Source organism: Ambystoma mexicanum, chromosome 5p (assembly GCF_040938575.1).
Source record: "Ambystoma mexicanum isolate Mex_15411 chromosome 5p, UKY_AmexF1_1, whole genome shotgun sequence".
Lineage (NCBI taxonomy): Eukaryota > Metazoa > Chordata > Amphibia > Caudata > Ambystomatidae > Ambystoma > Ambystoma mexicanum.
The window spans coordinates 1,025,835,289-1,025,856,091 of record NC_090930.1 but is presented as its reverse complement, the minus strand read 5'-3'; the positions used below and the strand labels follow the sequence as shown (position 1 = coordinate 1,025,856,091).

General features: G+C 45.4%; 1 protein-coding gene across 1 annotated transcript in view; it reads left to right on the top strand.

Moving 5' to 3' along the window:
- Window positions 1–19,850, top strand: part of PSMG4 (proteasome assembly chaperone 4) — a 267,165-nt gene extending 247,315 nt beyond the window's left edge. The window contains exon 4 of the mRNA XM_069613513.1: window positions 19,227–19,850. Coding sequence (XP_069469614.1) covers window positions 19,227–19,348 — 122 coding nt within the window. The 3' untranslated portion in view covers window positions 19,349–19,850. The remainder of the gene's footprint in view (window positions 1–19,226) is intronic.
- The last annotated feature ends 953 nt before the right edge of the window (window positions 19,851–20,803 follow it).

Genomic DNA, 20,803 nt, shown 5'->3' with positions numbered 1-20,803 from the left:
CTCACATGTCTGAGCAGGAAGTGGGCCAAGGGAGGCCGGCCAGTATGGCCAGTGGCGAAGGAGTGATTGAGAAGTCGGCCAAGGCAGGAGCAAGGGTGTCCATGTGTTCCTTGATTGTTTTGGAAGAGTATGGAAAAACCTGTTTTGACGAGACTTTCATAGATCAGACTTGTCTAGAAATCTTGTCAGAGGAGAAAAGAGGAAAGGAGGAGAAAGACGGAGGCGAGGTGGCCACTGGAGGGGGGCAGAGTTAGAGGAGAGAGTAGAGGGAGAAGGAGGAGAGGACGAGAGGGTGGAGAGAATGCCCTGGGATTTAGAGATGAAATTAAACTATTGGTTTTGACTTCCCAAGAACTCCTGTTCAGTCTTCCGAATAAGTTTATATGCTTTGGTCTGTGTACCTTCAAGCATAGTGTTGTGCTTTTATAAATGTGGTTATATGTAATGGGATGGTACTTATTTGACCCAAAATCTATCTGGGCCTACTCTTATTTAAATAGACCATTTATTTTCACATTACATAGTGTTTCTTTGGACCGTTTGAATTGCAATTTTATTTGTACTGATTGTACAGCCCTCTCTCCCTCCTAAGACAAGCCTAGCTACTCTTGTCTACGCTAACCAGAACCCAGGTCATGCAGCATTTCACTAAGATTGGAGTAGCGGACTGCCTCAGTTGAATGTTTTTACTAAGCCCTTATTTGGACTTCAGAAAAACTGTCCTAATAGCCTCGCCATAACAGATGCAGTAAGTCGTTACAATAAGGTATGTTTTATGTACGAGGTGGAGGTGTGTTCCGTCGACAATAAGTGTGATGAAAGGGTAATTGAAAGGAGTAAAAAGAATGTCCTCGCAGACATCATATCTATCCCATGGCTCCAGCTGACTACATGGATCAAGCCCTTGCATCACTTGACGGTTTCGGACCGGCACCACTGATACCTTTTTTACTCACGGATATCCCATAAAGGTATTCGATGTTGACTGGGTTAGCCTGCATGCTCCCCATCTATTCTCAACTTTTGAAAACTGATCTGCCGCCTAGGGCACATTCTACTCTAAAAGTGGGGACCAATTTTTCATCGCCTCGGGGCCCTTCTTGACTTGCTATAGCCTTCACAAGAAGAACCGCTTCTTGCTTCACTGGCTTGATTGTGCGCTTTTACGCACTATTGCAATGTTGAGCACAAGGCTACCCACTTCTCAGGGCTGGACTAGAAAGTAAGGGAACGACTCTGAAAAATGGTCTAATGCTCCTGTTTTCTTACCCTATGCACTAGCAAGGCTGATTGGCACACTGCCTAGTCGGAGCATGAATGTAACTTATTTGGTATGGGCATGCAATGTCACCTGTCTCGCATGAAGGAAGAGAGGGCTGACTCAGGTGCTCGAGGGAGTATGAACAGGCATGCCTATATTATAGTAGGCAGCGTGCAATTGAAGGCTGTCTCCTGTTCCGCTCACAACAGAATGGATACAACCCTCTAGGGAAAGAGGGATAGCTATCTCTGCAAGAGATAGCTTGCAAGGATAACAGGGTTTAATAGTACAGAATGCAAAAAATATCAGCAAAGGTCTCTGTTTTTCAAGAACGTTCGGACTCCAGAATGAATGTTGTTGCCTTTTAAGAGGCCACAGCGTCAGTAATGACACCACATATAGGGTCTGAACCCGCACTGGTGATCGGCAAGACAGTATACACTATTGTTCTCCATTGTTGGGTGCTAGCCTACAATTGGTTTGTTTCTCAGCCATCTGTCAATTCCCACGTGGGTCAGCTGGGCTCATCTCTCCATGGAGTGAAGGTCAGGGCTCTCATAAGTTATATTGTGAAACGTACGATAATATGCTAAGCCTACTACTACATCATTACAGAATACTGCAGAATAGCTTGTGGGCTGGTACATGTGGGAATGGAAGAAATAAATCCAGTCACACTGGCGCGTCTTGTCCGGTTTGTTTTATTATTGTGACATTCTTTCACAAAATCCAAACCTATCGGTCTCTGGCTTCAATCACTGAAAAGAAGCTGCTATTGTTATTTGGCCTTGAGCGAAAGTCAGCACCTGCTCAAAGGATACAAGGTGTCGAAATACCCTAAAAAAATTATAACATTTACTATATTGAAAGTGGACATACGAAAATTTAGTTTAAATTTCTGCAATCTGTTGTTCGGAGCGGTTACTCAGCGTGAAACAGAGAGAATGGAACTTCCTGACATTATGTAAGTTCAACTATACATAATATTTTTGCGATTAAAAACGGCATGTGTGCTGTATGCATAAAGAATAATTCAGCCATGTTCGATTGTATGATTTGACAAAAATAATGGACACAGTACGTTATGTTGAATATTTATACCGCGCACTATAAAAAATTGATTGTGTAACTCGCAGTTTATCTGTCTCGTAATGATTGCTGTTTTTGTATAGTTTAAAGAGGAGTGAATGGAGGTTTGATTTTTTTTTTGGGCAGTATTGCTTATTGGCCTTATTATGGGTTGTTAGCTGCAGCATATTGTGATTATTCATAGACGACCCGCAATCACAACCAGTATGCAGGCTAGTGATATCTATACCGCTTTGTACCGTGGAATATCCGGATGTGCTGTCACTGTTGCATCCTTGTGCACTATAAAATAGGGGTGGAGGGAAAGGCCGGGGGCTGAATATTTTTCAAGGGCACTTGATTGGCTTTTCTATCACTCATCTTCCCAGGTCCATTATAATCCCATCTGTCTGTGGTTCTGCATCCCATTGGGAGCTACACCTACTTCACAGCGCTAACCTTTCATGCAGATCGTGGTCTCAAATACGCCCTCATGTTGTCATGTGTGTGTTCATTATGTGTTGTTTATGATTAGGTTTCATCCAGTTCTGAATTATACGGTAACTTGTTATATTCTATTACAGAATGGCCACTAAAATGTATTTTTATTTTGTTATCTACACAGATATATTGTACCGTTCTGCGTATGCAATAGTTTCCAGCTATCATCGGATGAATTCTTCAATCCACATTGGCGGATAAGTATAAACAATGCTATTGCATAACCGTTATGTGGGATGACTGACATGGACCAATCTGCCCTTTGGCGGTACCAGCAATAAGGAGCAACCTGTCAGCGTTCACGATGTAACAACGTGCTGAAGCGAAAGCGGTGCGCTTGAAAGTGCAAAGAATCTATATCTTCTCACGAAAGGAACATGTACGTCTTTAGAAAGTTTTGCTGGTGTGATATAAGGACACACAAGAATTGGAGTATTGGGATTAATCGACTGTTGATTGTGATCGGTGTATCATGAGGAAGTAATAAAGAACATTCAAAGCATGTGATGCTCGCTAGCTATAACTTTTATGGCAAAAACATATAGTTCATTTCGTGGACTTTCTATTGTGATCATTATTTGATAAATAAAAGCACTCGTTACATTGCAGACTATTGATATTTTCTTTAAAAATTATGTTTTTCTCTCCGATTTGGGACAAGAAAGAAAAGGTACCTGCTGTGAGAGGATGTGTGTTTATCTTCCTGGTTCTGCATTAATTGACGTTATGGCGTGGGTGTTGACTGGATACGTTTGGCTACGCTGGCCACTAACGTCATGAAAATAGGTGTAGCATATCATTTGGACTAGTGATGTCGGCTTCAGGGGTGGGCGATCTGTATTCTTGCCGCGAGCGCACTTGAAGTTAGTGCGATGCCTCAACGGTTAAGATTAGAACAAGATGGCCACGCCCAACACTGTTGTTTTCGCATGTGTAAAAGTGAGGAAAACTAAGGTAAGATGCATAGGAAAAAATGTTAAGATCGATTACAGTATGCTTAAAAATACATGACCAAACCATCGGGACAATAACATGTTTGAGCGAACTTCCCCTGTTATGTAAATTACAAATGTTCCCAATCAATAAAAAAGCAAGAGAGTCCCACACAATCTGAGAAGTGCTTCTCAAAGCCAACTATTCCAGAAAAGTATTCGGCGCTCGCAATTCCTTCTCCTCCCATTTGTTGGGAGGGGGTGGACTGCTGGTGGTTTGTGTTTTTGGCTTTTATAGTGGTGGCCAAATTATTACAGGCAAGGATCAATGGTTGCAGACACATTGAACAACTTTCTTGATATTTGTAGTTACCCTGTCAAGAGAATGAATGTTATATAGGTGTCAGTTTTGCACTACTTTAGTGTATGCCGTCTTGCTTGCTAGTCCGACGTGCACCCAATTTACCTGATTTCTCCAATGACTTCTATATTTACCTAAAATATATATCACTAGTTAAATTACTAGAAACAAAGGGGCTATTTCAAGATCCACAATATTATTACTCAATTTGTCATAACCTTTCTAGAGGTTTCTTAAGGCTTTTTTTCTTTCCTTTTAGTGTTCTTTAGAAGTAGCTGCTAAGGACCTTGGAAACACTTTGGCCCTTTATTTTAGGATATTGTAATTTGTTGTCTTGATGTAGAAACTACAATTACAGCTCTTTATTTTTGTTTTTTTAAAACACACCCTTTGGTTTATTTTGTATTGCCTTTAAGTTTGAAAATGAATGTTTTTGAAAATAATGTATTTTGAATGGATTGTGTCCTCCCACGTATTCCTCATCTTATGATGTTGGTATTCTGCCAGCTTCGCTGCTTTGGAGAAAAAAAATCTCGGCCGAGGGCGCTGTGCACAAGGTTGTGGCGTCGATGTCCCTCGACCGGCTCCGTACAGTGTCGACGTCACCATCAGTATAAATAGCTCGTGCTGCTCCCATTGGCTTCAGTTCGGTTTTTCCGATTGCTTCGCTCTTGAATGGCGCACTTTGAAATTTTCTTTTGAAAATGTCTTCTTCTGCCCCTTCTACTCCCAAGACGGCGTTCAAAAAATGTATCGACTGCGGATCGAAGATGTCGATTCCAGATCCTCACCGCGTTTGTCTTTGGTGCCTAGGTTCAGACCATCGAACCGGCGACTGTGGCTCTTGTCAGTCGATGACGGAGAAGGCCCTTCGTGATAGGAAAGGTAAACTGGCGGTGGGGCGGGAAGCTTCTAAGGCCTCGTCGAAAAGACATAAGAAATCAAGCGATTCGAAAGAATCCGATCGTCGTAAACACTCTAAGAGATCTCGAAGTAGATTGAGACGCTCTTCATCTTCCTCTTCAAAAAAAGTTAAAAGGAGACATAGATCTCCCTCTTCATCCTCCAATACATCTATTGAATTGGTACGATGCCCGACTATGTCGGATTACCCAAGAAAATGGGAAGAATTTAGAAGGAAGATGATGGAGGTCTTTGAGAATGTGGCCTCGACCCCCTCAAAGAAGCCTCAAAAGAGCCAGACCCCGGTCATTCCGTTGGACGACACAGGGAAGCCAGGAACTACTGTGGTAAAACCCAGTAGTATGGGCGAAACTCGTAAAACTTGAGTCGACGCCAAGTTGTCGAATATTCCTCGAATAGAGTGTTTCCCCGACACCGTATAAAAAACAAAATTCATTGAAAACATCGGCGACTTCATCAACGCCATCGGCGCCGACGGCTTCGACATCGAAGCCAAAAGTGTCTTCGATGCCTTTGTCGAATACATTTGCCTTTGTCGAGTCCTCAAAGACTCCTTCGATACCATCGAAGGTTCCTTCGATTCCTTCAACCAAAACTTATGAACAGGAAAGGAGATTTACTCCTTTACCTAAATCAGACTTCTTTAAGTCTGTCTTCTATTTTTGAAGAAAGTGGCTCTGAAGAAGAGGAGGTTTCTCTTTTTGGAGTACAATATGGTACTAGAGAGGTCCCAGAAGAATTAATCAATCCAGAATCGAAAATAAGAGACATGTGTGACACCCTTCACTCTGCTAGTGGCATTGATATGTCACCTGAGTTGGAGTTTGCAAAATCTGACCCTGTAGAACATGCAGATTCAGGGTACAGGAGTTTAATGAATAGTGGTGGAATATATGGGTTGGGGTAGAGCCTCACCCACTTTTGATCAGGATGATCTGACTGGCATACTTCCATAGGGCACTTCAGAGAACAGTAGAAAAAAAACGGGGATTTCCAGACAATATTGCTGCAGTAAATAGTAATTTTCCTAAGAAGTATAGAACTTCTCGTTCTGATCCTGAGTAATTAAACAGGCATCCCACTCCAGAAAGTCTTGTTATTCAAGCTGCAACTACCTCAAGACTGCATATCCATCTATCCCTCTGGATAGAGAGGACAAGAAGGTGGATGCTTGGGCCCGTAAAGTTTTTACTTCGGGTAGCATGGCTCTCAAGTCAACTGTCACCTGTACCCTGGCCAGGTTCACCCATACCCTGTGGGACTGCATTTCGGCGCCGGCTGAACATATTCCAGAAGGCGAGGAAAGGGAAGGCTTCCTGAATATTGTGAAAGACGGAAAGGAGGCAATGGGGGAATGTCTCCAGTCTGTACTGGATACTGCTGATGTATCGGCAGGTCCATGGCTGCAAGCACAGTGCTACGCAGATTTGCATGGTTGAGGAAGTCTAAGTTTACACCAGATGTGCAAGCCAGACTTCTCAAAATGCCTTTTGCTGGCTTGAGGGTGTTTGGTAGTAAAGCTGATGAAAGCCTAGAAAAACTACAGACCTCGAAAGCTGCAGCTAAATCTCTTAGCCCCCCCATGCGACAGCCTCAGAAACCTTATTCGGGCTCATCTTCCTGGAGAGGTCGCTCTTTTTGGTGCTACTCCTCTTTTGGCGCGAAAGAGGACAGGCTATTCAAAGAGGCAAGAGAAGTGTCACTCGTGGTGAACGAGGAAAAACTGCAAAGCCAGCCTCAGGAACAGCATCTTTGCCCTCAGCCGCTCCTGCAGCCGCCTCCAAATCACTCTGAGGCCTTATCACACAAAACCCCGGTGGGAGGCAGAATATCTCAGCATCTGAAAGAATGGTGAGGCATTACTTCAGATGCTTGGGCACTGGAAACAGTAGCTCAAGGTTACTGCCTTCCCTTCCTAAAGAGGCCTTTGGACCATCCACCGGGAACCAACTCTGTCAAAATTCCAGATCCGCTCCTGTTGCAGGAAATTTTAACCTTGCTAGGGAAAGGTGCAATAGAACAGGTAACTGTAGCGGAGAGGAACAAGGGTGGTACTACCCATACTTTCTCATTCCAAAGAAGGACGGAGGATTGAGACCCATCTTGGACTTAAGAAACCTGAGCAAATTCCTCAGGAAGGACACCTTCAAGATGGTAACCCTTTTTCAGATCCTTCAGGCTCTCCAACTCCAAGACTGGTTGGTATCATTGGACCTTCAGGATGCTTACTTTCATGTGCCAATCCATCGCAAGCACAGAAAGTACCTGAGGTTTGCGGTTGGCAGTTCTCACTTTCAGTTTCGAGTTCTGCCATTCGGGCTAACCTCTGCCCCGAGGGTTTTCACCAAATTGATGGCGGTTATGGCAGCTAGTCTCAGGATATGGGGGATTCAAGTCTACCCCTACCTGGACGATTGGTTGATCAGAGCATGTTCTCCCGAACAAGCTCAGGATCATCTATCCATCACCTGTCACTTCCTTCACAAACTGGGCTTCTCCCTCAATTTCAAGAAGTCTCACATGATACCATCCCAAAAGCTTCAATTTATCGGAGCAGTTTTGGATACGTCCTCGGGCAAAGCCTCGCCTCCCGAGGTGAGAGCTCTCCACATTCTGCAGATGGTAACAAAGTTCCAGAATGCCCAGCATCTGCCGGCCTTCGATTTTCTGAGATTGCTCGGCCTCATGGCATCTTGCATTTTTCTGGTGCCAGAGGCCAGGTTGAGAATGAGATCCCTTCAATGGACCCTCAGAACTCAGTGGTCCCAGTTCTCTGGGAATATGTCGGATCTTCTGCAAGTCCTGAGCGCAGTTGCTCAGGATCTAATATGGTGGACTTGCAATGACAACATCCTCAACGGCGAATCTTTTTGGCAACCATGGCCGGAGTTAACAGTAGTAACAGACGCCTCACTCACGGGGTGCAGAGCCTACACCAACGATCTGACAATAAGCGGTCGTTGGTCTCCATCGGAGTCCAGACTACACATCAACCTATTGGAGCTGAGGGCAATCAGACTAGCGCTGAAAGCCTTCCTGCCCTCTGTACAGGGAAGGAATGTCCTGATAATGATGGAAAACACAGTGGCTGTGTACTACCTCAACAAGAGAGGCGGCGTAGGGTCACCACCACTGTGCAGAGATCCAATGCAGCTCTGGTTCTGGCCAATACAAGAAGGAATCTCTCTATCGGTAGTTCACCTAGCCGGAGAGCAGAACACGGCTGCAGACGCTCTGAGCAGGCAGAGCACAGTCTCCCACGAGTGGGAGCTAGCTTAGGAATTCCTTCTAGAGATCTTTGCCCTTTGGGGAACCCCTCAAGTGGATCTGTTCGCGACCGCGGTCAACCGGAAGTGCGAACAGTACTGCTCAAGGGAATTTCCTCCGAGAGGAGCTCTAGGAGACGCGTTTGTGGTGGATTGGAAGTTTCCACTTCTGTACGCGTTTCCAGTCCCCTTTCATGTCCCAATTTGGGATTTAAATCTAGTGCTTAAGTTTCTAACTTGTATACCTTTTGAGCCTCTGCACTCCTGTCCCTTGAGGCTTCTAACATTAAAGACAGTCCTTCTTGTGGCCTTAACATCAGCCCACAGGGTTAGTGAATTACAGGCTCTCATGTAAACCTCCATATACTATTTTTTTCAAAGGACAAGGTGGTTCTGAAAGTTAAACCCTCTTTCTTCCCAAAAGTAGTTTCTGACTTCCATTCGTCACCAAAAATCATATTACCAACATTCTATCCTCCTCCTCATTTGGGCAAAGAAGAGGAGAGACTAAGTAGACTGGACCCTAAAAGGGCTCTGTTTTTACATTTCAAGAATGTCAAAATTACATCAAGATGACCAACTTTTTGCAGGTTATACAGGTCATAAATTGCGATTAGCGGTGACAAAACAAACCTTATCCCGCTGGATCATTCTGGCTATAATTGAGTGCTACAAATTGGCAAGGAAGGACCCACCAGATGGGCTTCGAGCCCATTCCACTATGGGATGGCTACTTCTGCCGCTCTGAAGAGGAGAGTCCCGGCAGCAGATATTTGTTCGGATGCAACATGGACATCAATGCATACCTTCATCGAGCATTATTGCTTAGATGCCTCTTCCTCCAATTAGGGTTTATTTGCCAAGGCAGTACTTCCTTCTGTCCATGAAAACAATAACTAGTACTCCCACCTCCAAAATTACCACTATGGGAGTCTATCATAAAATGAGGAATACGTGGGAGGATACAATCCATTCGAAGAACAAGTTACTTACCAACTGTAACGTTCTTTCGATTGGATGTTCCTCCCACGTATTCCTCATCGCCCCTCCCATCCAACCCCGCAGTACTGTTTGCGTTTCTTACACTTTCCTCTCACGAAGAGTCTATTGGTCATGAGGCACGCCTCGGTGTTCCTCGACTATTTCCTCAAAAAAACAGAACTGAAGCCAACGGGCGCGGCACAAGCTATTTATACTGATGGTGACGTTGACACAGTACGGAGCCTGTCGAGGGACACAGACGCCACGACCTCATGCACAGCGCCCTCTGCCGAGAACATTTTTTCCGAAGCAGCAAAGCTGACAGAATACGAATATCATAAAATGAGGAATACGTGGGAGGAACATCCAATCGAAAGAACGTTACAGTTGGTAAGTAACTTGTTCTTCTGCTTACATATAATTTGGTAATATGCTGAGCGTTCCTTTTTTTTTCCCTCTGCTGCTTTCTTCACACTCTTCCATCCCATCTTCCCTATTACTCTTTAATTCATGTTCCCCAACCAGTAGCCTTGTTTTTCCTGCTAACATTATAATGGGGACACCACTGCTCCCTAACTTGCTCTAGTGGCGCTCTGTCCTCCTTACGCAAAACAATATCTTTCAGCTCTTTATTAAAACTTTTTTTTAAATAATAAAATGGGGCCAAATGCCTCATTTTCCTACTACAACTAACTGACCTTTGCCTTCTGATAATTTGTGCTGGATTACTTCATTTTTTTCTCACTTTTTTTTTTTAAAACGTTTTTGTTCAAACTTATATTATCAAATGTAGCACCAGATACCAATGCCACACTTTCTTCCATTAGATTAATTGAAGCGTGAACAAGAGAGTGGTTTATCATGTGTTGAATGTGCTATGCATAGGATTTATAAAGTGCTAACCTAGCTCAGAAGGAACTGAGCACTGCACAGACGACACCTCCAATGAGATTACAAGTAAGTGTGCAGAGATAGGAAAATAGTTGGGATGGGTGTAGGGAGCAGGGGAAGGGACAACTCTAGAGAGGGGAGGGTTAGGGTTGAGTGGAGTGAGCAGCGATTACAGAGATGTTCTTTGTAGAGTTGGGTCTTCAGGTCCGTCCTAAAGTGTATAGTAGAGGGTGCAGTCTTATTTATGTTAACTTGTTCCAGAGACAGGGTGCACAGCAGAAAATACCTTTGTCTTGTCTCCCTCTACTTGCAGTTATTGGTTTACCTTGATTGAATTTGTGAATGTAATATGTTTAATTGGCAGTTATGTAAGCCTATATAATACAATACTTTCTTTGCTAAGTAATTTGTGCTTGCAGCAGTCACACCTTAGATGCGCGTTTGGCAGCCATAAAGTATATTATAAATTAACAAGTCAATCCTCATAGTGTGGCCACGTGCTCAACAAGTTTCTTCAAACATGGGCAAAGTCACCTAAATGCCCACTCGGGTACAGCAATACTGTGATGTTTGATAAAATGTTAGGCACACACACCAGAATGCCATGTGGGCATGGTTGGGGAGCAAGCTCTTCGAGGTAGGTTTGCAAACTCTGGCACAGGGATGGACTGGGAACAACACATGGCCCTGGAATTGTTTTTCAAAGTGACATCAGATTACACTCTGCAAGGAAGCCGAACTCCAATCAGCAGAGCTTGGGGGTTCTCTGTCCAAGATAGCTTTGAAGACGGGCTCCAAATATGGAATTTTATCTCACACATGTGCCTTTTATAATCATGGAAAAGTAGTTAAACATAAAAAAAGAAATGTGTTAAGATTGTGGAAAACCACGTTAGAAGATGTATAACTAATTCTTTGCAACCAATGCGTTTGGGGGATGAGAAGAGATCAACGGAAAAGGGTATTGTGGTTGGAATTTGATTGTGTTTTATTTACACTTTTGGATGTTTAGGCCTTTCGTGACAGCAGAGAATACAAGATTTTTAAAAAAGACATTTTAAAACCTGGTACAATTGAAACCCAGCCACAAACCTAAAAAATATGATTTCATAATTGGTACCAACAACCAAGAGACAATGGATAAAATACATAATGCATCAAAGAATAATAAAATTACTCAATTGGTCACATACTTATCCTTTTGTCAATGTAAATAATTGACATCTGTGGAGAGCAGGAGGGGGAAAAAAGGCCATCAATAATTTACCCCCTTGCTTGCAGCCGCAGAAACCATAAAACCCAGGCCTTCAGCGCTCAGAATACTAATCCTGTTTGCTATCTGTTGCCAGGTGCCATAAATAAAACCTGCAGTTGATTTTGTGATGTATTGATCAAAATCCCCCAGGAGAAATGAAGGAGCAGCCTTTAGGCTTTCCAAGAGAGCTTCTCTCCTTAACAGAGGGGCGACACAATACAACCATAGAGATTCATAGGCTGGGCATAAGAGGATAAAGTGTGGCAAGTTTTCCTCCTCTGCCGCACACATTTTGCGCTCAATATGGGATTCTATTTTTCAACACTAACAGCTAGAGGTAGAACGTCAGCTCGAGTGAAGGGAAAGGGGCATCTAATCTGCAGGTTTGCAAGACTTGACAGATCTGGTTGGTGGACTTCACCCGCCACAAATACATCTGTCCAACCTAGATTGCCCAAACATGCCAACTCTGCCTCATCGACCCCTCTTGCTCTTGCCTTTTGGGCTACTATAAGTTTAGACCACAGGGGCCTACAAGAAACAGAGAGTTCAAGATGCAGCCTTGACCCAGCTCTGTGAGCTCCTCTGTCAGCCGTTTTCTGTAGGGGGGGATAAAAGATTGGGAGAAATGTTCTTACTACGCTAAATCTACCACTCCCTTGACTGTGAGACCTCCCTTTTGATGGTATACCACCCTTCTGTGTTGTTTCTGAAAACAAATGTCTTCAAGGAGAACAGCAGATGAAAAGCATTGTGGTAAATGTTGTGGTTGGGAGATTGTGATCAGAGGAACAGAAAACCAGGGTACCCACACACAAGAGGCACATATGGTTGAGGCCCACTCTGAATAATCTCCAGTTCTCTGTAGGCCCGTATGCTGCTGATGTGGTGATGGTTAGCAGTAGGAAATCAGCAGCTGTCATGGGACATGAATGGCAACCTCGTAGTTAAGATAAATAGGGCTTGTGCTGAAAGCAGTCTGGTGAGTCGCACAAGATTTTAGAACCTACCCAAGGAGCCAGGTGACACAAACAAGGCATATTCCATCTTTTTCCAGCATTGAATCTTTCATGGATTCACATGCTTGGAATATTCCCCGTCGACAGACTGGGACCCCTCGGTACACATATATAGCCTTTTCCTATAGGAAAACTTGCAACACTTTTGTGTCCTATCTACATCCTTTAAGGACCCGCCTACGCATGCTCCGTAGGCCGTCCCAGTACAAGAGGCCCGCCCCCGCGGCTCCCCTTCAGATTTCAACCGTCTCCAAAGTAGTGGGATCTCCTCGCGTTGTCTTACTATTTTGTACAAGTTTGTATACCTGGAGTTGGAGCTAGAGAAAATGTCTTCCATGTCAGGAAAAGCGCTGTTCCGTCCGTGTGCGACGTGCGGCTTGAAAAAAGTTTACGAGGGGGACGGACATATGGATTGTATATATTGCCTCCACCCTCATCATTCGGTGGATAACTGCGACATATGCAAAGGGTTTTCTCAAAAAACCCTCAAAGACCGGAGTCGACGGCTGGTGGCATGGCTGAATGACGGAGCAGGGGCATACCCCCCTTCGGAGGTAGGCTCCACACAATCGGCAAAAACATTGCGCCGCGCTAACTTGTCGGAACCACCGGCGAAAAAATCTCGAACGACGGAAAAAGAGTCAGCTGGGAGTCACTCAGCTAGAGACCCCTCGTCAAAAAAATCATCGTCATCAAAAAAGCATGAAAAGGAAAGGCCGAAATCCTCCTCGGGCGATCATCATCGATCGACCACGAGTAGAGAGTCGAGTAAAAGCAGGCCAAGCATGGAAAAGGCGGGACCGCCTAAACCACCTGCTAAGTCACCGTCGTCGACGGCGGTCCAGTCATCGACCCCCATCCTGCCACTGACGCAGGTGGCATCCACCGTCTCACCGACAACGGCGGCGACAATGGCCTCGTCGTCGGGGGTTCTACAGGAGGCCTGGAGGCCGGAAGTTTTTGATCCGATCCCCCCGGATACTTTACTACAAGAACAGGCTGTGTCGCTGTCCTCGGAGGACGAGAGCGAGAAAATAGCTGGCCCAGCCGACCTAGGGCTACGAGTGGCCGACAAGTCGTCGACGAGGGGATCCGGTGTACCGGTATCTGCCCCTCTTCTCAATCTGTTTTGTCGCTGGAAATCCTGTCCACGCTTCAGTCCTTGCTACAGTCGTTGGACCAAAGACTACCTCAGGCAAACCTGCCAGTCACCGTCGACGAGCCGGGCCCATCCCGTCCACCTACGCACGCCAATCTCAGCTCTGGCACAAGAGGAAGGTGAGCTTCCGGATTCGGAGTCTGACAGGGGAGCCATGTCGGATATCTCATCATCCCCCTCCAGGGATCCAACTTGGGAGTCAGAGGTAGAGTTGGAAACCCCTAGAAGCCCAGCTCACCCGTCCCCTCTGGACGACATTGCATCATTCCATTTTATGATGGAGAAGGCATGTAAAGAATTTGGTTTGTCCCAGGAAGAACAGAAAAAGGATTGTTTTTTGTTCGACCACATGGGTAAGAGAAGGAGGTCCGTGTTCTCAATACCAATACTAGACCACGTGTGGAAGGAGGGGTTGCAGACAATGCGTCACCCTTTTTCAGAGCCGGTAGTGAAAGGACGCCTCGAGAAAAAGTTTAAGGCTCCAGAGTCTACCCCCAAGTGTTTATCCTCCCAACCAACGCCGGACTCGGTGGTGTCGGCGGCAGCGACGAGACAGGCGAAGGCCCAGCACAAGTGCACGACTCCGCCAGAAAACGAAGCGAGACGCCAGGATGCCTTTGGCAAAAAAGTGCTATCCGTGGGAGCAACCACAGTAAAGGCCGCAAACTCTCTGGCGATTGTAGCCAGATACGACAGGGAGATGTGGCACAGGCTAGCTCCGTTGCTCGATCATCTTCCGGAAGAACATAGGAAGGCAGCGATGTTACTTGTCCGAGAGGGTGAGGAAGCCTCAAATCACGCAATAAACATTGCGGTGGACCTCACTGAGTCAGGCTTCAAGCAAGTCAATAATGGGGTTGTATTACGACGACAGTCATGGCTTAAGTGTACCTACTTCAGGCCAGAGGTACAATACAAAGTTTTAGATATGCCCTTTGAGGGAGAACTTCTATTCGGTGAGAAGGTGGACGAAGCCCTAAAGGGAATGAAAGAGGACTCGGACACGGCACGTTCATTGGGTGCCCTCCAGAGTGGCCAAAGCTACAAGTCTTTTCGTCCCTTTAGAGGGGCTTCAGGTAATTCCAGATTCTCTGCGTCTGGAGACAGATCCTTTGGCAGATCGGCTTACCACTCCCAGGGATACAGACGTGCTTCCCAAACGGCAAACTGACACCGGAACTTCCAGACGTCCAGGAAAAGACCATCCTATCCGTCGTCGTCGAGAGACAAGCAAAATAAAGACCAGCAGTGACATACAATACACCATTCTGGGGGGAAGAGTGTCAGCATATGTCGACGAATGGGAACGAATAACGACGGATCAATGGGTGCTGGACACTATAAGAAACGGACAATTCAAACACAGCCCTCCGCACATTCCACCTGCGTTCACCGCTCATTCCCATCTGAAGATAGTGCAACAAGAGGTAACACTCATGTTAGCAAAGGGCGTGATAAAATTAGTTCCAACATCACAGAGAGGTCAAGGAGTCTACTCAAGATACTAAGTCGTAAAAAAGCCGAACGGCAAATGGCGTCCCATTTTAGACTTACACAACCTCAACAAGTGTTTAAAGAGCCTAAAATTCAAGATGCTCACTCTGCAGGAAGTGATCCGCACCGTTCAAGAGGGGGACTTTCTAGCGTCCCTGGATTTACAGGACACGTACTTCCATATTCCTATGTGTCGGAAACACAGGAAATTCCTGAGATTTGTAATAGGGCGGACACACTACCAGCTCACGGTTCTTCCATTTGGGCTCAAGACCTCCCCCAGAACGTTCATGAAATGCCTGGCTCCAGTAGCGGCCTGGCTAAGGAAGCAAGGCCACCATGTATACCCATACCTCGACGACTGGCTGGTAAGGGGATCCTCCCCAGCGTCGACCAACACAAGCTTACAAGCCACATGCAGCTTCTACAACAGCTGGGATTCGCCATAAACTTCGAAAAATCCTCTCTGCGGCCATCGAGAACGCTGGTATTCCTGGGGGCACAGTTCGAGACCCAGTTAGGGCTAGTGAAACCTTCTCTCGACAGAACCTCAAGACTCAATCAGCTAGCGAGCGGACTACGGCGAAACACCAGGCTCTCAGTGAGAAAATACGTTTCGGTCCTAGGGGCCATGGCATCCTGCATCCATCTGGTGGAAAACTGTCGCCTATTCATGAGGCCAGTCCAGGAATTCCTCGCGGACCGATGGACGCAGGCTCAAGGATCGTGGTCAGACAAGATAACCATCGACAACGACAAGCTGCTTCGGACCCTTCAGTGGTGGCAGAGTTTCCACAATCTGAACAACGGTGTACCCCTACAGGAACCGGAGTTTCAGCGAACCATAGTCACGGATGCGTCCCTAACCGGATGGGGAGCTCACATGGGTGCTCTCCAAACGTAAGGTCGCTGGTCTCCAACGGAGTCACTCCTACACATAAACGTGTTAGAGCTCAGAGCAGTACGATGGGCCTTGAAGCATTCCTACCACACATCAAGGGTTCGCGAGTACAAGTACTGACCGACAATACAACGGCCGTGTTTTATCTGAGGAAACAAGGAGGGACGCGATCAAGAACTCTTTCCATAGAAGCCCAGAAAACATGGCATTGGGCATTAAAGCACGAAATTTCCATCGTGGCTCACCACCTCCCAGGAGTGAGGAACTCGCAAGCAGACTCCCTCAGCAGAAGCATGGCCCAGATACACGAGTGGGAAATGGACACAGTTCGCCTGATGAAAGTGTTCGAGAAATGGGGTCACCCCCCTCTGGACGCCTTCGCGACCAAAGACAACAAGAAATGCGAGCAATTCGCAAGCAGATGGCCTCAAGAGGGTTCCATGGGGGAGGCATTCTCCTTCCTGTGGACGGATATGTTCCTTTATGCTTTTCCCCCGTTCCCCCTCATATGGAGGACAATACAGTGGATACGCAGATACAATTTCGGTAATTCTAGTGGTACCATACTGGCAGAGGCAACCGTGGTTCTCCGACCTGCTTCACCTATCGCTGGAACATCCCATAGCGTTTCCGAGAGTCCCGAACCTACTATCCCGGGACAAAGGCACGGTGTGGCATCACGACCCGGACAGTCTCAACCTTGCAGCCTGGCTCCTGACTTTTCGGAGTTCGGTGCTTTAGACGTTTCGGAGGATTGTCAAAGAATTCTGCAGGCGGCTCGAGCCCCTTCTACAAACAAATCTTACTCCTATAAGTGGCGGAGGTTCTGTGAATGGTGTCGAGGACAACAAGGCCTACAACCGTTGTTGGTGACGCCGGAACAGGTTCTACCTTACCTGCTCCTCTTGGCGGAGAGGGGGTTATCCTTCACATCGATAAAGGTGCACCTGGCGGCCATCTCAAGGTTCACGAGGAAGAGGCAGTCGTCTCCTCTATTTAGCGACAGACTTGTGAAACACTTCATGAGGGGTTTATTTCGAAAATTTCCCCCGGTAAAACGTTTCCCCCCAACTTGGAGTCTCAACACAGTGTTGGCAGGCTTAATGAAACCGCCTTTTGAGCCTATGGCCACGTCCGACATAAAATTCATATCATGGAAGTTGGCATTCTTGATTGCTATCACATCAGCTAGGAGAATCTCAGAACTACAAGCGCTGGTCGTAGACCCGCCATACCTAAGATTCTTTAAGGACAAAGTGGTCCTGGCAACTAATCCTACGTTCGTCCCGAAAGTTCCGACAGTGTATCACAAACACTCGTCCATTGTTCTCCCTACTTTCTTCGCGACACCATCATCGACAGCAGAAAAAGCTCTTCATACCCTGGACGTTAAGAGGGCTCTGAAATTTTACCTACATCGTACACAGGAACTCAGGTCTACTCGACAACTGTTCATCGCATATGGTCCGTCGACGAGAGGAAAAGCAATCTCTAAACAGGGATTGGCTCGATGGGTCTCATCGACGATTACGTTTTGTCCCTCCAAGGCCGGAAGGCCACTGCAAGGACATCCTAGAGCCCATTCTACAAGATCAATGTCCTCCTCAGCAGCTTTATGGGCAGGAATTCCGCTGACGGACATATGCCAGGCTGCGGCATGGTCAGTGCCCCACACGTTTACCCGCCACTACTGCCTTGCCAGGCAGCATGCGGACGAGGTGCAGATGGGAAGAGCTGTCCTGCGCCATCTGTTTCAGTAAGGTAAGCTCCACGCTGGGGAGAATCTGTTTTCTACCTTTTTGATGACAGTATACTTTATGTGGGTAAGGTTATATGAGCCAACTTATTCCTAATGTACATATGCATTGTGTAGTATGGTGAAGGTATATTACATTACATTCTCACCGCCGTCTCAAGTGTTACTGCTATACAATCTATTCTAAGCATGTGAATCCATGAAAGATCCAATGCTGGAGAAGGGAATAGTTTCTTACCTGTAACTCCATTTCTCCAGCATTGGTATCTTTCATGGATTCACATGCGCCCGCCAACCTCCCCGGAATGCAATGTATTTGATTGATAAGTTTAACCCTTCCTACTTTGGAGGGGCCGAAATCTGAAGGGGAGCCGCGGCGGCGGGCCTCTTATACTGGGACGGCCTACGGAGCATGCATAGGCGGGTCCTAAAATGACATAGATAGGACACAAAAGTGTTGGAAGTTTTCCGATAGGAAAAGGCTATATATGTGTACCGAGGGGTCCCAGTCTGACGACGGGGAATATTCTAAGCATGTGAATCCATGAAATATACCAATGCTGGAGAAATGGAGTTACAGGTAAGAAACTATTCCCTTACTTCCACTAAAGCAACATGATTAGCTGCTTATGATCTGGATGGACATAACATTGTCTGCAGCTTCAGAGGATTTGTCTTGGGAAGTCCGAGGATATTGCCATTTATTAGAATCTTCCTTTTTGCCACTGGTTGAACCAATGGTTTTCCAAAAGAATAGGATATTTACTATGGGCCTTGTTATGAGTTTGGTGCAGTATACTTTTGGCAGTAATTCAGTTGCTGTCAATTTTTAACACACTGCCGGATTCCGAGATTGGAGGGGAAGTAGAGGATTTTCTCCCCAGCATGTAGCTTGTAGATTTATTGTGTCGAAATTACAGCTTGTGGTAAATCGGATGAAATCTCAGTGGCATCATATGGACTCCAGAAATGCGGGATTTGCACCACCTTACCAGCACTTGAAATCCTGTGGTAAATCTGCCAGTGGAGTTAATGGTAAACAAGTTCCATCCATTGAAATTGTATACAGACTCTTGAGGCGGTATGTCCTTTCTCTCATACATCTTTTTTGTTCAGCAGGTTAGAAGTGTGCAGGTTTGGCATTTTGTTCAGTATGGAAGAATGGAACTCCTGCCAATTGCTTCTTAACATTCTGACAGACATTGAATGAGGGGACTCTGGCAGTCTTTTGCCACGCTACACAGGAAATCAGTGTTACTCCGACTTTCAAACTGGCCCAGTTGAAACTTTTTTTGTTGGTTGGAATTAAGAACTAACCACGTGTCATTCAGAACGCAACTTGGGTAGTATCACGTCAATGTCTGGTCCTTTTAATGTGCGAAACTGTGTTTTGCCACTGGAGGAAATTAAATATGCAAAATATGAATATCTAATTGGTATGTTCTGATTTCTTTCAGCGAAGAAGACTAAAAAACAAGTTTTTGTCAGCTACAATCTTCCAAGTACAGATGCCAACTTTGCACTGCTGGTAGAAAACAGAGTAAAGAAAGAAATGGAGGCGTTTCCTGAAAAGTTTTGAAGTCTTATGTACCGTGTTTTTTCTTTTTTTAACAGAATGACCAAAAAAAGCATCAAATTGTATTGCCTCTCATTTCCAAACTGATAAGTGTCTCCGGACTATGAATTTCATTGAAATTGTAATATTGCGGTCTGTGCTGGTTGATATTTGTATGGACTCAAAGTTTGATGGCTTGTGCTAAAGTTGATGTCATATCAAATTCAGTCAGTTATGGCAGCAGAGCCCAGATGATGGTGATTCATCAAAAAAAACCCAGGCAAATTAAAGTCAGAATGCTCCAGTAGTGGGGGTGTGCAACCAATGACTCTCGAGATGTTTTGGACTATGACTCCCATGATCCTGAACCATTGACTATGCTGGATAGCTCTGATAAAGGTTGCATACCGCTGCTCTAATAGGATCTTTGCCATGGGGACTCAAGGCCATGTGGCTGCTGACTAGTCCAGCGTATGGAACACTTGTTACGTTTTATTAGCCAAATAAATATGACCTTTTTAGTAAATATGTTGCCATTAGTAAAAGTTCACTACTTATTATTATTATTTATGAATGTATTATGCATCATTGCGGGGCACAGTAGCTTTAGTTTCACAATGTGTAATGGCTGCACAACCCTGTTCAAACATCAGTGCATTAAGTTGGAATATCAGATATGAAATTGCAATGTGGGGAATCGGAAACAAGAAATGCATTGGGTAGGATAATTATGTTGCAGTATTTATGGAATGTATTACCAAGTGTGGCTATTTCTCCATTGCTAATTGATTGAAGATCTTGTACCAAAAGATGTTTACTGTTTGGGTGCATGTCCCACACACCTGGTGGGCATGGTTACCACAGCCTAAATTGGTTTTGGCCACAGTTCCCGGGTATTTGGGTGCACAATGATCACCCCCTCAACCCAATGTAGAATGTGTATATACATTCTGATGGCAAAGCCCTCCTATCATTTTAGCATGTGGTGTGTATATACACAAGCGTAAGGACACTTAAAGGATTAATTTGGAGACCTTCCTGCAATTCAGAATGTCCCTGGACAAAATGAAGGTGTTTGTTGTCGATAAAGAAATCCTGCTTCCTCTGATTTTATTATATCTTGGATTGACAGTCAGTAACATTGGAATATTGTGTTGAAACAGACTACTATTGTGATTTCATCAGGTTGACCTCAAGATAAGTTTACATTCTCCAGCATTGGATGTTTCGTGGTTTCATATGCTGTGAATATTCCCCGTCGTCGGGTTGGGAATCCCTGGTTACTTTGATTTAGTAGTTTTCCTATGGAAACACTTGACACTTTGAGCATCCCATCGACGTTGTTGTGGGTGCTTTTGGTCCCCAACAATAGGATGTCGAGCGTATAGCTCTGCTCCAGCAGCTTCCCCTCAGATTTCAACTGTCTTTCGAGCTGGTGGGATTCCTCATGTTCTTCTCTCCCGAGAGAAATTCACGTTC